At 46.4% G+C, this 14480-nt stretch overlaps 3 protein-coding genes across 3 annotated transcripts; 2 read left to right on the plus strand and 1 right to left on the minus strand.

Annotated features, from left to right (window-relative positions):
- Positions 1-2535: 2535 nt before the first annotated feature.
- On the plus strand, positions 2536-4400 carry AOL_s00054g176 (uncharacterized protein; the record flags this gene model as incomplete). The annotated part of the gene is made up of 2 exons (XM_011121492.1): positions 2536-2663; positions 2732-4400. 2 exons carry the CDS (start codon positions 2536-2538, stop codon positions 4398-4400), a joined length of 1797 nt encoding a protein of 598 aa, XP_011119794.1.
- A 730-nt stretch (positions 4401-5130) lies between these two features.
- Positions 5131-6445, plus strand: AOL_s00054g177 (uncharacterized protein; the record flags this gene model as incomplete). Its single annotated transcript, XM_011121493.1, has 2 exons — positions 5131-5650; positions 5895-6445. The coding sequence occupies 2 exons, from the start codon at positions 5131-5133 to the stop codon at positions 6443-6445; spliced, it is 1071 nt and encodes a 356-aa protein (XP_011119795.1).
- Positions 6446-8576: 2131 nt separating this feature from the next.
- On the minus strand, positions 8577-13983 carry AOL_s00054g178 (uncharacterized protein; the record flags this gene model as incomplete). Its single annotated transcript, XM_011121494.1, has 3 exons — positions 8577-12297; positions 12358-12470; positions 12526-13983. The coding sequence occupies 3 exons, from the start codon at positions 13981-13983 to the stop codon at positions 8577-8579; spliced, it is 5292 nt and encodes a 1763-aa protein (XP_011119796.1).
- Positions 13984-14480: the final 497 nt, after the last annotated feature.

Here is a 14480-nt window from a genome sequence, read left to right on the forward strand (position 1 = left end):
CAAGCAAACACTGAGGTATAAATGGAAGTTAAGAAGAAGTCTCTAGTAGAAGGGTGCACTAGGCTTATTTACTATCCACATAATTGTTCAATGTACGTATACCAGGTGATCCAGACTCAAGATGATTTTTTGTTGGAGGAGGGTTGCTCTGGCGCAGCTTAGCCGAGCATTTCGTCTAAAATATCTCAGAAACCCAGTAGACTTCTATGTAAAGCCTGAACCAGAGCTCTAGAGATTTGTCTAGAAATAGGTGTATGGGAACCTGTGGGACAGCGCGAACATGTGTACACAACTATCGTTAATATTTCTGTTTAATTGGCACGAGAGTAGTCTCATACCCAGACCTGGGAGGCACGGAAGTTACAAACTTAAGTATTTCTTCCCAGTCTTAGCACGAGAAATAGAGACAATTTTTCACCACAGCTCGCCCACAAACTGTGCAAGAAAGTTCTTGCCATAAAGGCTCATGCTCGCAAAGCAAGTTGTCCGTATAGAGTCCAGAAATTTTAACTTTAACAGCTTCGAAACAGCACAAAAATGAGGAATCGAATTGTTCGACGTCAGTTGGTCTCGTTCGTTTCAGTCCGTCCAAAATGTTAGTTAACAACTAAACTTTGACCTTGAGATCGATCTGACCCCGGCTATGTGCACGGCTGCGGCGCACCTGGCTTTGAGACTAATATGGCTGCAGGGAGGCAACGGGGGATTTGTTGTTGGTGTTGCGTTTCGAACGAGGAGGCTGCTCTAAGCACCTCGCGCCCAAGGTTGAGATGGCTCAGGCAGCGGCTATATACTTAGGTAGCTGTAGCTAGCTATAAAGTGCCTACGAGCTGCTCAAATCTAAAAATACGCCTCCAATTGCGATCCAAGACTTCATTAAGGCGAAAGTGAAGTGCATGATATGACGTTTGTATTTACGTACTGTACCTATAGCTAAGCCCTTCGAATCGAATCCAACACAGCTGCACAGCAAGTTTGGAATTTTGAGTTTAACTAAGTACCTAGGTAGCTACCGCGTCCAAATAGCAAGAAGGCAACTGTATGATTATAAAAAACACCAGTACTGTAAAACATGTTGCAAATAACATTGCAAAACAACTTTGCAAAACAATTAAGAGTCAATTGGGCAAGAATTGAAAAGAGTTACACATGCACAGCCATAAAGCAGGAGCGCAGGTAAAAATATGATCCGTGCGCCTACCTATAGTTAGGCCGCCTTCGGAAACGAAGGTGCGGTCCTACGGCTGGTCAGGGCACGGAGTTATATACGTGAGCTTTATTGTGACTTAATTATATATCGAACCACGGTAATCCAAGGGTTAAAGATCGGGACCAATAGCACCGAGGAAAGGGGTACGTAAGCCTGGAGCACTTAATGAACTACACAATATATTTTCCAATGCAATGGGATCCAAAACTATACTATCTTATCAAATGCGTGACCGTATGTCGCGACATATCGCAATTATGAGTTTCAAGCAAACTCTAACAAAAGACAATGAAGTTTACTGAGGCCCTAGCAAAACTAAATTTGAAGTCCGAGAATTGGACTGGGCCCACTTTGTCGCGAACCGTGGAACCTCCCCTTGTGACGTCTGAGAACGAGACCTATGGAACCTTAAATATTGGTTATTGGAATCTCATTCCACGAGAGGGATCCATGGAAAATAGGTAATTTTGGGTGGAATCTAGAGATATACTCACACTAGAACCTGATTCATGACCGGATACCGGCTAGATCAAAGGGCCATATCTGATCCGATCTGATGTGCAATCCCAGCTTCGTTCCTCTCCCTCAATGTGAATGGTGGAGTATTTTTTTCATCCCAACACGGCCTGGCCTGTGCTCGTCTATTGAAGACGATTCCCTGCCAGGATCCCTAGTTTAGAAAGACTGGCGTTGCAAGGGTTCCGATCGGTTTCACGGTAGAACGCTTCTTCGACCCGGCTTGGCGCAGGCCGCGGGTCTCTAGGATGCTGCATCCCTAAGATATCCAGATTCTCGCTCGCTTTCAAAATAATAGCCGAAAGGCGGAGAGTCCCTTGACGCAACTGCCCTTTCCTTGTCTATTCTTACTCTCCTAGAATTTCAGCCGAAGATAGACAGTTTCTATTCGCTTTTCGAATTATGGAACGGATGGTCGCTCCGAAAAGGGGATTATTGAAATGCCTCTGGAATCGGGGCTGCAGAAAGCGCACCTTTGCGCCAACGGAGATGCCAATATTTTTTCCAGAAAAGTTAATTGGCGTCCGCGATCGATTGCGAAACATCAGTTCCCAGGGTACTAACGGACGAAACCTCCGCCAAGGACTATGGTAATTACTATAAAGTAGTACTAGTTATAGCATGTGCAACCAAGAGCGAGGGATATAAAGTGTATATGTACTCTCTAAGTCTTGGTACCATATCGTCTTGATATCACCGGTCAGAATACTTAGGTCTCAATCGAAGTTCAGAAGTATCATAATACTTATCATTATTTTACATATACAGCAGAATATTTTTGTTTGCTGCGAATTCGAAATACTCTCAAAATGCGTATCTCGAAGCCCTTGGTGTGGGCCTTTTGCGTCCGCGTTACCTTCGCAGCCTTTGGCATCACAACATCAGGAAACAACTTCGAGGTTGATACTGGAGCAGGACTAATCTATCAAGTTAGCAAGTAAGTTTGCATAAGGCTAGATTCTATGGGTCTAAAACCATAGGCCTCGGCTAACAGCGACGTCTTAGATCAACTGGAGATGTTGTTAGTTTGAAGTACAACGGTGTAGAATACCAAGACAGCAGCAAGTACACACATATCAATTCCGGTCTTGGAACCTCGACAGTCTCTGGGTCACTTGTTAGTGGATACACCAAAATTACTATCCAATCTAGTGGTCTCCCTGTCACCCAATATATCGTATCCAAGAGCGGCGATCCGACACTGTACCTTGCAACGTATATTACCGGGGAAGTTGACCCTGGTGAGCTTCGATGGATCGCACGTTTGAAGAAGAGCGTACTTCCAACCGGTGTTCGACACCCAGTTTCGGATACCGTGGGGGGAACGGCAATTGAGGGCAGTGATGTTTATCTCGTTAATGGTCAGACAAGATCTAAATTCTATTCGAGCGAGAGATTTGTTGAAGACAATGTCCATGGAGTTACCGGCAGTGGTGTTGGCGTTTGGATAATCATCCCTCCACAGGCCTATGAAACATCATCTGGTGGGCCCTTCATGAGAGACATCAATAACCAAGGCGGTTCGGTCCAAGAATTATACTGGTATATGAACTCTGGCCATGTTCGAACCGAGCCATGGAGAATGGGACTCAAGGGGCCATATGCTATGACCTTCACAACCGGATCGACCCCCTCAGCGAATATCGATACTTCCTTCTTCAGCTCCCTTTCTGTAAATGGCTACGTTGCCCAAAGCGGACGCGGCCGTGTTTCTGGCACCGCCAGTGGAATTCCTAGTGGGTTTGAGGGCGTTGTTCATTGGTATAACAACGACAATCAGTACTGGGTTAAGTCCACGGGCTCTTTCACTTCTCCATACATGAAGCCGGGAACGTACACTATGAAATTGTACAAGGGTGAACTCGAAGTTGCTAGTTCTAGTGTATCTGTTACTGCCGGAGGAACGACTAGCAAGAGCATCGCATCAACTGAGGCTAACCCATCCATTGTTTGGAGGGTTGGACAATTTGATGGTCAGCCGTTCGAATTCAAGAACGGTGACAAGTTCTTGCGAATGCATCCTTCAGACTCTAGAATGTCTTCTTGGGGTGGCACATACACAGTAGGTTCTTCCTCCGCAAGCGCATTCCCTATGGCCGTCTTTAAGAGCATCGGGGGTTCCGCCATCGTCAAGTTCACACTCTCCTCGAGCCAACTCGTTCAAATGACCCTCCGTATTGGTACCACTCTTTCTTTTGCTGGAGCTCGCCCGAGTGTTACAATCAACAGTTGGAGTGGTAGCATCCCAGCTGCTCCCGTCAAGATCGATTCTCGAGGTGTAACACGTGGCGCATATCGTGGTTACGGAGAACAGTATACTTGGACCGTTCCAGCCTCTGCTTTTGTTTCTGGCACCAACACCCTTACAATTGGTGTTGCCTCCGGATCTGACGGCACGGATTACCTCAGCCCAAACTTCATCTTCGATGCTGTTGAGCTCCAAGGACCTTCTGGTAGCACGGGCGGCACAACTACCGCAACTACTACAACAACTAGAACAACTACTGCCGCCACTACAGCTGCGACCACCGCCGCCACAACTGGTTCCCCCGGTGGCTGCACAGCAGCGGTCTACGCGCAATGCGGTGGCTCTGGCTTCACTGGCTGTACCAATTGCGTATCTGGCACAACCTGTAAATATAGCAACGAGTGGTACTCTCAATGCTTGTCCTAAATAACCAAAGATATCTTGTAAATACCTATGCTTTTGTACATCCGTTGTCTTGAATCTTGTTCAAAGATGTAAATATTCGTGCTACTAAGATTTTTTTGCGTGGGGCTGGGTACGAGACAAGTGCTACTAGTATATATCTAAATATAAATTTGCGCACCAGCGTTGTTCCATATGAAACGACTACCTCTAACTTTCAAGTTATATATGAATATTAGGTAGTTGCAATCCGTTACGCAGCAAAACGCCTATTATAAGATATTCTAAAATCAAGATTCGAACTTCCTGACGCAACAAGGTAGTTAGACGTCGTCCAACATTTAGACTCATTCCCCTACTGAAATTCGTTAAGTTTCAGACAAAATAGTCCTCGTACTTCGTTGCACTCTTAGCAACACAAAATACATTGTGTTATTTTAAATTCCGAAAATGGATGCCGAAGGATCGGCAGGGGACGACGGCCCGAAGAACGACACACAACGCAAAATCCGGCTGTTCCGAATCAATATCTTCGACGGTTAACAGCGAACCAATGCAGGAAGCCAGCTATTGAACAACTGCTTTCTAGATTTTGTAAGTAAAGTACCCACAGGCATTTCGAAGGGCCCAAATATAAGGGTTTCATAAAATCTCATCGTTATATTTATCATTTTCACCGTCACGTCAACCCGCAATACCCCGATATCAATTGGGTAACGTTGAGATATATCGATATTATAAAACTTCAAATATCATGAATTTCATATACACAGCCAACCCATCTCGTGTGATATTCGGGAGCGGTACACTCTCAAAACTTCCATCAGAACTTACTCGACAAAGCCTCAAAGCCCCTCTGATTCTCTGCACCCCTCAGCAGACCTCTCAGGCAGAACATGTCGCCTCCCTGATCCCCTCAGTGGCAGGCACCTTCACAGAAGCAACTATGCACACTCCAACCCACATCACGCAAAAGGCGCTGTCGTACGCCCAGTCTATCAATTCAGACAGCATAATATCCATCGGCGGCGGCTCCACAATCGGGCTGGGTAAAGCCCTCAGCATCCGCACAGGTCTCCCGCATATATGCATCCCAACGACCTACGCAGGGAGCGAAATGACTCCCATTCTCGGAGAAACCGAGGACGGCAGAAAAACTACGCGGAGTGATCCGAAAATTCTGCCGGGAACTGTTATCTACGATGTTGATTTGACCATGACGTTACCTGCCGGATTGAGTGCTACAAGCGGTGTGAATGCTATTGCACATGCAGGTGAGTGTACTTTTCTTTTCTCATTTTTTCCTTTTTTTATATATATATTCTTTTATCCCAACCAAGGTTTTTGTGTCTTTTTCTCGCAATATAATTGACGGAAAGTGGGAAAATACGTGTGCTACGTCACAAAAAATGAAGTATACCGTCTTGCCAAAAAGAAAAATCCAACATGCAACCCACTCTAAGCCCCATTCACAACGTTTGTAACCAATTCTAACCATATCACATAAATAATATACAGTTGAGGCCCTTTACTCCTCAACCGCGAATCCAATCACTAGCCTCCTAGCCCTCGAGGGCATAAAATCCCTCGCCCACAGCCTTCCAACAATCACCAAGGATCCGTCGAACGCTGAAGCCCGTTCTCAGGCCCTCTACGGTGCATGGTTATGCGCATCCTGCCTGGGTACCGTCGGCATGGCGCTCCACCACAAGCTCTGTCACACATTGGGCGGTAGTTTTAACCTCCCTCATGCAGAGACACATACGATCGTCTTACCCCATGCTATAGCTTATAACTCAAAGGCTATCCCGGCTGATATGCTGGCAAGATTAGCGGATTCGTTACCGGAAAGTAACGGGGATGCGGTGGAAGGATTGAATGTGCTTTTGAATAAACTGGGGGTTAAAAGAGCATTGAGGGATTATGGCATGAAGGAGGAGGATGTGGATAAAGCGGCTGAGATTGCAACTAGCAATCCATACTATAATCCAAGGGAGATCAAGAAAGATGAGATACGTGAAGTGATTCGACGAGCAGTTGTTGGAGAGGAAGCTAGAGCCGATATTTGATTTCTGTTCTTTCTGGACTAAAGGAAAAGCAAGAGTAGTATATAACAAGAGAAAATAGACGTAACAACAACTTTGTGATAGGTTCCAAGGGAGGACACTATAGATTCGAGATCATTGATAGGCACTTTGTGGAACCGGAGGCTATATATACAAAGGCTACGTTCAAAGCACAAAAGACACCATCTTACCGTATCTTACATAAACCAAGACTAGCTCGCATGCAGCTTGCTCACACTTAGACCAATTGGGATAATACCCACTCTGCCTAGACTCGCCCCCCTCCCTGCCAGACATCTGAACGAAATGCACACTATACGAAAGCATTTGTGCATATGCGGACGGACGCTCCCCATACTTCCAATTCCCTTCCTCCTCCATCAACACCATCCTCACAGGGAGACGCTTCCATCACCCTAATAACACACATATGCAGCATGCAATAGAACCGAATCGAAAGATATCGAAGATTGAGTCCTTTTTTTTTCTGCCTTTCTCAAATCCTGACCTGAATCATAGCATATTCCATCTCCCATCCCCCTTGTAGTGCATAGAATTGACATTACATGGTCACTTTTTTCCCTTCCTTTTTCCTATTTAACAGATATGCTTACACAGCCTAACCCGCGCTTGCAGAAAAGGGAACAAAAATGAGAGGGCTGGCTGGTGAAGAAAAGTGCCCCCCAACCTTCATAAAAAGGAATATCAAAGAGGAACGTAAAAATGTTAAACCCGTTTTTTTTATGACGTGGCAAAAAATAGGTCTCGCGTGTTATAGGCATAAGGAAAACAACCTTGCCGGACGCGGAAACGCGAAGCTTGGTGCCTGCAGGCGCGGTGTCCTGTGCTTTGAGCTGCAATTGATTCGGCGTGGGGAGGCCCGTCGCAAACCGTCGTGGATGACCAGGCAGAACGATTCAAAGCCACCGATTTCTTGATTTTAGAAGGGAGTCTATGCAATGGGACGCATTGACTTCCAAGCTTCGTATGCGCCCAAAACACCTGATTCAATGGGTTAAAAACCTCGCAATCACACTTTTCAAACCCAAAGTCACTAAGGTGAGATATCACCGAGCCGAGGTATCTGCAAGCTGCAGGCATGCGCTGAAGCGATCTGTTGCCAAAAAAAACCCCCCCAGATACATGTATAATGTCAACTTTGAGGGCCGATAAATTTCATAATAAAATAAACTACGTAACATTATGAGCGACTCTGTTATGCATGGAGAGCCGTGGCCAAGGAAAGAGTCATTCGTAAGAAAGCGACAACAATAATTGTAGCGCATTTTATTCAATCCATGAACCAATATGCTACTGGGTTATGCGGGTTTCGCTATATTTCAGAATTGAAAAAAATAAAAATAAACTGCAAAGCACGCTCCGCTATGATGGTGTGATAAGCCCGAATGATATGTAAGAAGAAGAAAACATAGATTCGACAAGAGAAAAAAAATACCTGCATACTATGTAGTAGAGAATTCTTAGATGCCGATTGGTGGACGAAGTGGCGCTTTTACCAGGTCCAGAGAAACAAGATTGAAGGGCGTATTCGCAGGAAGAGACCTCCACGAGAAAGTTATCTGGTCCATCCAGAGAGTGTCCATAAAGATCCAGGATCCATAAAATAGGAAAATAGAGGATAGAAGAAACGCATCATGCAGATTTCGATTTTTTTTTCAACGTTAAAGAAAAACTGTAAAAATTGAAAGGCATTAATGAGATTCGTTAAATTTTGAAGTATTGAGTTTTTTGAACAACTGAAAATTAGACGGTGAACAGGAGAAAGCGTTAGATTGACAAAAGGCTATATCGCTATAATTGAACTTATGAAAATTAGTAGTTATATACCCATAAACTTTGCTTTCAAAAGACCATAAAATATTGACAAAACTTCCAAAGAAAAGGTAAAATGAATCTATCATGATCATGACGCTATGGCATAAGGATATCATCAAACGGTAAATCAGAGAAAATGCTGCAAAACGAATAATTATGCCGAAAAACCCAATAAAAAACAATGTCCAATGTCATCCGGAGTCCCATGTCTGCGCAAAAAGTTACATAGAAATATGAAAAAAGAAATCGTCAAAAATAAAATAAAGTAAAATAAACAAAAGGGTATATAATGAGATTTTTACCACTCATCTCTCTGCCTGAGATATCTCTTTGCTAGCTCATCCTCACGAGAGGACAGCTCCATCCAGTGATGGGAAACACACAGTCTCAACGGATCACACTTCTCCGGGTCAACTCCTCGGGTAACTGTTGAGTCGTTGCGGAAAATATCCTTAGTCTTGCTCATCGGCATAGTGGCCAGTGGTAGCAATGCCGGATTAGTAAGATAAAAGATAGCAAGCTCGCGTTGTGCAGTTGCATCTCCTTCCTTGGCTGTAATCAACCACATGCTGGCGGCGTCCTTCATGGAATAACGGGCAATCCATTCAGAACCTTGCGGCTGTGGAGACTTGGATTTGAGATCTGGGTTCTTGTCGAACTTCTCCTTGGAAATAGCGGGTTGGGCAGCAGCAGACTCTGGGGTACGTCTCTTAGTATGATAGCCGACAACCTCATCAGCAACCTCTACCATTGTCTTGACAACGTCAACCTTAAGGCGGAGAGCAGCATTAGCCATATCCCAAAAAGCCTTGCCTTGGACAGTGAGGTCTAGTTGGTAGGAGGGGATGAAAGAAGCGACGAATTGAAGATCCCGGAAGAGAGTGCGTGGTCGAATATCAGCCTGACGGAAGAGCTCCTGCCAGACTTCGACAATGATTTCTGTGGAAGGAAGATTGGTTACCACTGGGGTACGAGAACCAGTTGGTGTCATGAAGGGAGATCCAGAGAGACCAGCGTGCCGGCGCTCGTCCGCATGTGCAAGGCTTTCGTCGAGATTAGCGGGCTGAGTTATGAGGTTGCTCATACGAGCGCTCAACTCACGAGCAACAGGCTCAAAGTCAGCAGATGGAGTGGTGGGGAATGTTCCACGGCGAGTAAATGTCTTGCCGGTGGTTGTTGTGAGAGAAGCAACAATGAGGATTTCGAGTTCATAGAGAGCATTGAGCTTGTCGAAGGGATTTGGGTGAGTAGAGAACTTTGTGAGAAGGCGGCGGAAGGCAACGGCATATGGGAAGCTTTGGTAGGAACCCTTCTTGTTGTTTGATGATGCACCAGTGGCAGTAGTCGCAGACCGGGCAGTAGCATCGCTGCTGGAGGAGTTGTCTTCACCGGAATGAGGCTCGTGACCAACAGTCTCATAGGTAGCTACAGGGGCAGCTAGTTCACCCTTCTCACCACGGCCAAGCGCTTCCAAGATTCCATTGGCGTGAGAAACGGATCTCCTCAAGCTTTTGTTGCTCTTCTTGCGATTCAGCAATTTCTTAGACGCAACGGTATTCAAACTCTTCGAAGAGGCGTTTCGCTCTTGCAGAGCACGTTCTTGGTCCTCGCGACGTTGCATGCACTCATCGGCAAGGCCACCCGAGAACCAAGCATCGGTTTCACTGCCCTGGCTCCAAACGTCAAGACCGAGGTCGCTCAAAAGAAGTCCGATGAGTGAGGTTTTGAGGGAGGAGAGGAAAGCTTTCTTCTCTTGGTTTTCACCTTCCATGGACCTTGAAGTGCTCAAGGTTGGAAGGGCAGTGTTAGCCTTGCCACGAGGAGATCCTGCCAGTGGTGTCACACTTCCAAATGGACTCCAGAAAGCAGAAGTTGGGGTAGATTCCATGGACAACTGAGGAGTTGGGGTGTTGAAAAGGTCGTTCTTATCCATGAACGATTCTGAAGCACTGCCTCGACTAGCACGTGGGCGATTGTTTGGTGTGGTTGAGAGAGCGGAGAAGGTGCTGACGATGCTTTGAGATCTCGGGCGCCCAATACCTAGACCGAAGAGATCACTTGCGCTAGCCTTTGGTCTAAGCTTGTTGAGCTTGTCGCCGTCGGCATCAACGTTGTCCATGGTCATATTTAACCCGCCAACACCAGCGAGGTGGAACTCTCCCTTCTTACGGACATTGGCAAGTTCTCTCTCGTCTCTTGCAAACAACTCGCTAGACCAAAGAACAGGACCTGTAAGGATCTCTTTGCCCACAAGCTTGTTGACACACTTGTCAATCTCGCAACAGAAACGATGGATTCTTTCCTCTCCAGTGCAGAAGTTTGTGACGGAGTAGCGCTTGAGCCAGGCACTAGTGATCTCGGCTTGCTCGTCGCTAAGCTTGTTCGGGCCGCCGTTATCAACGGGAGCGGCGAGTGTATCAATCAAGCTGTCACCTTTGAGAAGAGAGAAGCTGCTGGTTGACATGCGATGGGTGAGACCAGTCTTAGCACGTTGTTGAGGGATAGGACGACCATCCTTTGTCTTTGGTGGAATAGCCATCTTCTTAAGAGCCATGGCAACATTGCGAGCATCATCATAGGCGGCAGAGTTGCGAACATCTGTGACGTACCACATCTTCACGCGAAGCGCCTTAGTAAGTGCAAGCATGTCGTTGGTCGCAGAGTCGTGTCTCTCTTGCGCCATAGTCAACCACACAAACCAGGCCTCAAGGTGCTCGATGCAGGCTGCAGACTTCTCGATAGAAACACGGAAGCCGCGGGAGAGGATATGAAGAAGTGGTGCAAACCCATTGCGAGTGAGAGAAGGTTCAAGTTTGCGAAGGAGGATGGTAACAGCGCGGTGAAAGATTTGACCGTCGACATAAGCTCCACGAGCCATGCATTGAGATTGAGCGGCGGACAACATAGTCAAGAGAACATCAGCGTTGCCCTCCTTACTAGATTGTCGGAGGCGGTCATTGCTGTCGCGTGGGAGATCAAGTCGCTGACGTTCTCGATCAGGGCTGCCATTGAATAGAGCGCTCAAGCCACCAGTGGCTTGAAAGTACGGATTCTGGTCTTGGATATAGCTGGTAACAGTAGAGGCAACCGGAGCAGCGTGCTTCCGGTTAGTCGCAACCGATGTTCTATTGCTGAACTTCTTGGATTGGTTCTCATCTTCTTCGATAAGTTCCTCTGGCACCTCATACTCTTCTATCAACTTCATAATAGCTTGCTTGACTTGATTATAGTCTCTGGACACCTCACCCGGAGAATCGTCGTCACTATCATTATCGCTACTGCTATCGCTGTCATCATCATCCTCATCTTCCCAATCGGTTTTCATGCGACCGGAAAGAGCTTTGCCATCAGCGGAGACAAACAAGACGGCCCATTTCTCAGCACATGGGTGTGTTCTTCCGGAGGTTGCCTCCGCGCCGAGTTTGCGAGTCATCTCAGTGATTGCCATCTTGACGTCCATCATGAAGACTTCAAGTTCATCATCTGGCTCGGAGGTAATAGACTGGATTGAATAGATAGAAGCCTGGGAGGACTTGATATTTGGAGCAATGGTGAAAGAGTTTGGAGAGCCAACTAGGGAGTTAGCGTATTTTTCGTCCATGCTTCCATATTGATTCTCGAGCAACGGGGCATTCATGGTAGAAAGTCCGTTGTCGCTGGTAATAGAGGAGCTACTCTTGAAAGATGCACTAGCATTTTCGAAGATGCTTGGAGGGCGCGATACGGCTGAGCGACCGGTATTGATTGAGCGACTAAACTTCTTGGAGCCAAAGTCCTTCTCAGATGAGGAAGTAGCAGGCCTCTGCGAAGCTTGGGGGAAGAGGGCGTGGAAAACGGTAACAACATCGGTCGGGCACAGAACCAGATAAGGTTGGACTTCGATAGTTTCACGAGGAGATGTGACAGCTTTGACTGGAAGAAGAATTGGGTTGCTATCCTTTGGACGAGGATTGCGGAATCGGCCCATGATGCTTTCAACATGGTTGCGAACGATAGGGTCAATGGGTCGACTCGATTTCCTATAGCGATGATTGTGAGATATGGTGGATTATTTGTACCCGAAGATTGAAACAACTTACAATTCAACAAAGCAAATGCTGAAGACGTCGGTGCACATCCTCTGGATTACCCGACGCAGAATCGCTTGACGAGCGTACTCACTAATGTAATGACCCACCATGATGCCATGATACTAAATTCATTATTAGCAAAAATTAATACTGAAGGCGAAATGCGTGACAACATACTTCAGGATATTGGATGGCAGTATTGAGGTATCTACCAAAGAACCACTTGGCGACAATAAAGACCTCGGCGAGCTTCTTCCTCTTAGGATCCTCGATCTTCTCCAAGATGGCATGTCCTAGTTCCAGGATACCCTCAGGAATACCACCAGCGCATGGCTCGTCATCCAAAGTCTGGAACAATGACCTAGATGCATTGACGTAAAACTCCTCTTCTTGTTTACGGATAAGATCTTGTCGGACTTTGTCGTTAGAGGTATCCTCTTGTCGGTCCAGTTGCAACACCGCGGCGCCATCCTGAAGCATTTTCATGAGGCAGACCTCAATGTTGTTCCTAGCAGGCCATTCTCTCATGGAAGACCATGAGTCCATAACAGCATACAAAAACTTTTCACCTCGCTTCTCATTGAGAAGTCGAGCACAAACAGTTGACCAAACATCAGTTCTTCGACGATCCTCCTCGGAGTCCGGTCCGCTGGAATTTGCGAAGATAGTGTGGATAAGGGTATGGAGAGGGTCAAGTCTATGAAAAGCTAGTAGCTTATCAACGGCAAGAGTGGGAACTGGAGCTATTGGGTTAGGAGTGACGTTTTTTCTATTTGTAGGGAGCACTGATTCCTGGGTTTGTGTGATTTGATTCGACTTTGCAATTGTGTCGAGATCACTAGGAGAAAGTTTGCACAGTCTATCCGCAAGGAACTTTGGATTTGACCGCAGTGTGGCAATGAAGGAGAGGATTGTGTCTCTCGTCTGTGGAGGAATATCTTGGAGAAAAGTATGCAAGGATTTAGGGCGTTCCGACTCTGAATCTCCGTAAGATATTTTGGTGACATCCAGTTCAGGCTGAAGCATGGCCAATCGCTCGCAAGAGTCCTTGAGGTCGTGAACGGCATTGTATAACACGGCAAATTCCCTCTTCTTGTCGTCCTTAAAGTAATCGACCATATGGGTCCTAGCTAAAGCACCACATCTTTCCAGGCGTGCCGAAATACCAGTAGATATTAATTGGCGGTGCAACCGTATCCTGGATTGTGTGTGTTTGAGTTGTTGATAAGACTGAAGCCTAACAAGGTGTGCAAGCTCCGCCAGAGAAGTAGTGTTGCCTCCAAAGGTCCCAGACGGCGGAGGGGGGAGATGATAAGTCGCTGAACTAATCAATGGTTTAGTGTAGGTTGCCGCGCGGGCAATAATTGCCGTTTGGCTGTCGCTTCCACCAGTGTTCTGTTTTTGCAATTGTAGCTTGCTGTCGCTATTACCAGTGTCATGTTTTCGTATCCGGCTTTCCTTTGGCTCGCTATTTCCAGTTTGATGCCGCGATAGTTTGGTCTCCTTCGGTTCGCTATTACCAGTATTATGACGAGCGAGAGCACTTCTCGACTTGGACCTCGCTAGTCTTGTGCGAGACTTTGCCCTGGACTTAGCCTCTGGCTTGTGGCTATACTCATCCTGTGCTACACCCATCTTGGCAGTTGGTTGTGATACTGTATCAACTGGCTTAACAGGCGGGACCGGGCTAGGGACGTTCAAAGATAGAGAGGTAGCAGATGACGAACGTCGCAGATGAGAAGAAGAAGGAGAAGAAGTTCGAGAAGAAGGTTGAGAAGTTGTGGAAGGGGGTGAGGGGGCTGTATTAGATGTCGAACGAGGGTCTACTTCCAAGAAGTCAAGACCGAGAAACAGAAGCAGTTAGTTAGCGCATTGATTGAAGCTTTGCAAACTACAGTAAGGCCGGACTATGCAGGTGATATGTACGTATGTATGTATGTATGTAATGTATGGGGGTATATGTATGTATGTGTAAATGCCAAAATAAATAAAAAAAGAATAAAAATGCGAGTGATCGAGAGAGGTAAAATATGATGAAGAAAATGCCCCAGACCAGAAGAAGATATGGGAAATCTCAAGGGAAGATTCCAATGTAGAGGAAAGGGAATGGCGGGCAGGTGACTGGGGGAGGA

The sequence above is a fragment of the Orbilia oligospora genome, assembly GCF_000225545.1.
Source record: "Orbilia oligospora ATCC 24927 unplaced genomic scaffold scaffold00054, whole genome shotgun sequence".
Classification (NCBI taxonomy): domain Eukaryota; kingdom Fungi; phylum Ascomycota; class Orbiliomycetes; order Orbiliales; family Orbiliaceae; genus Orbilia; species Orbilia oligospora.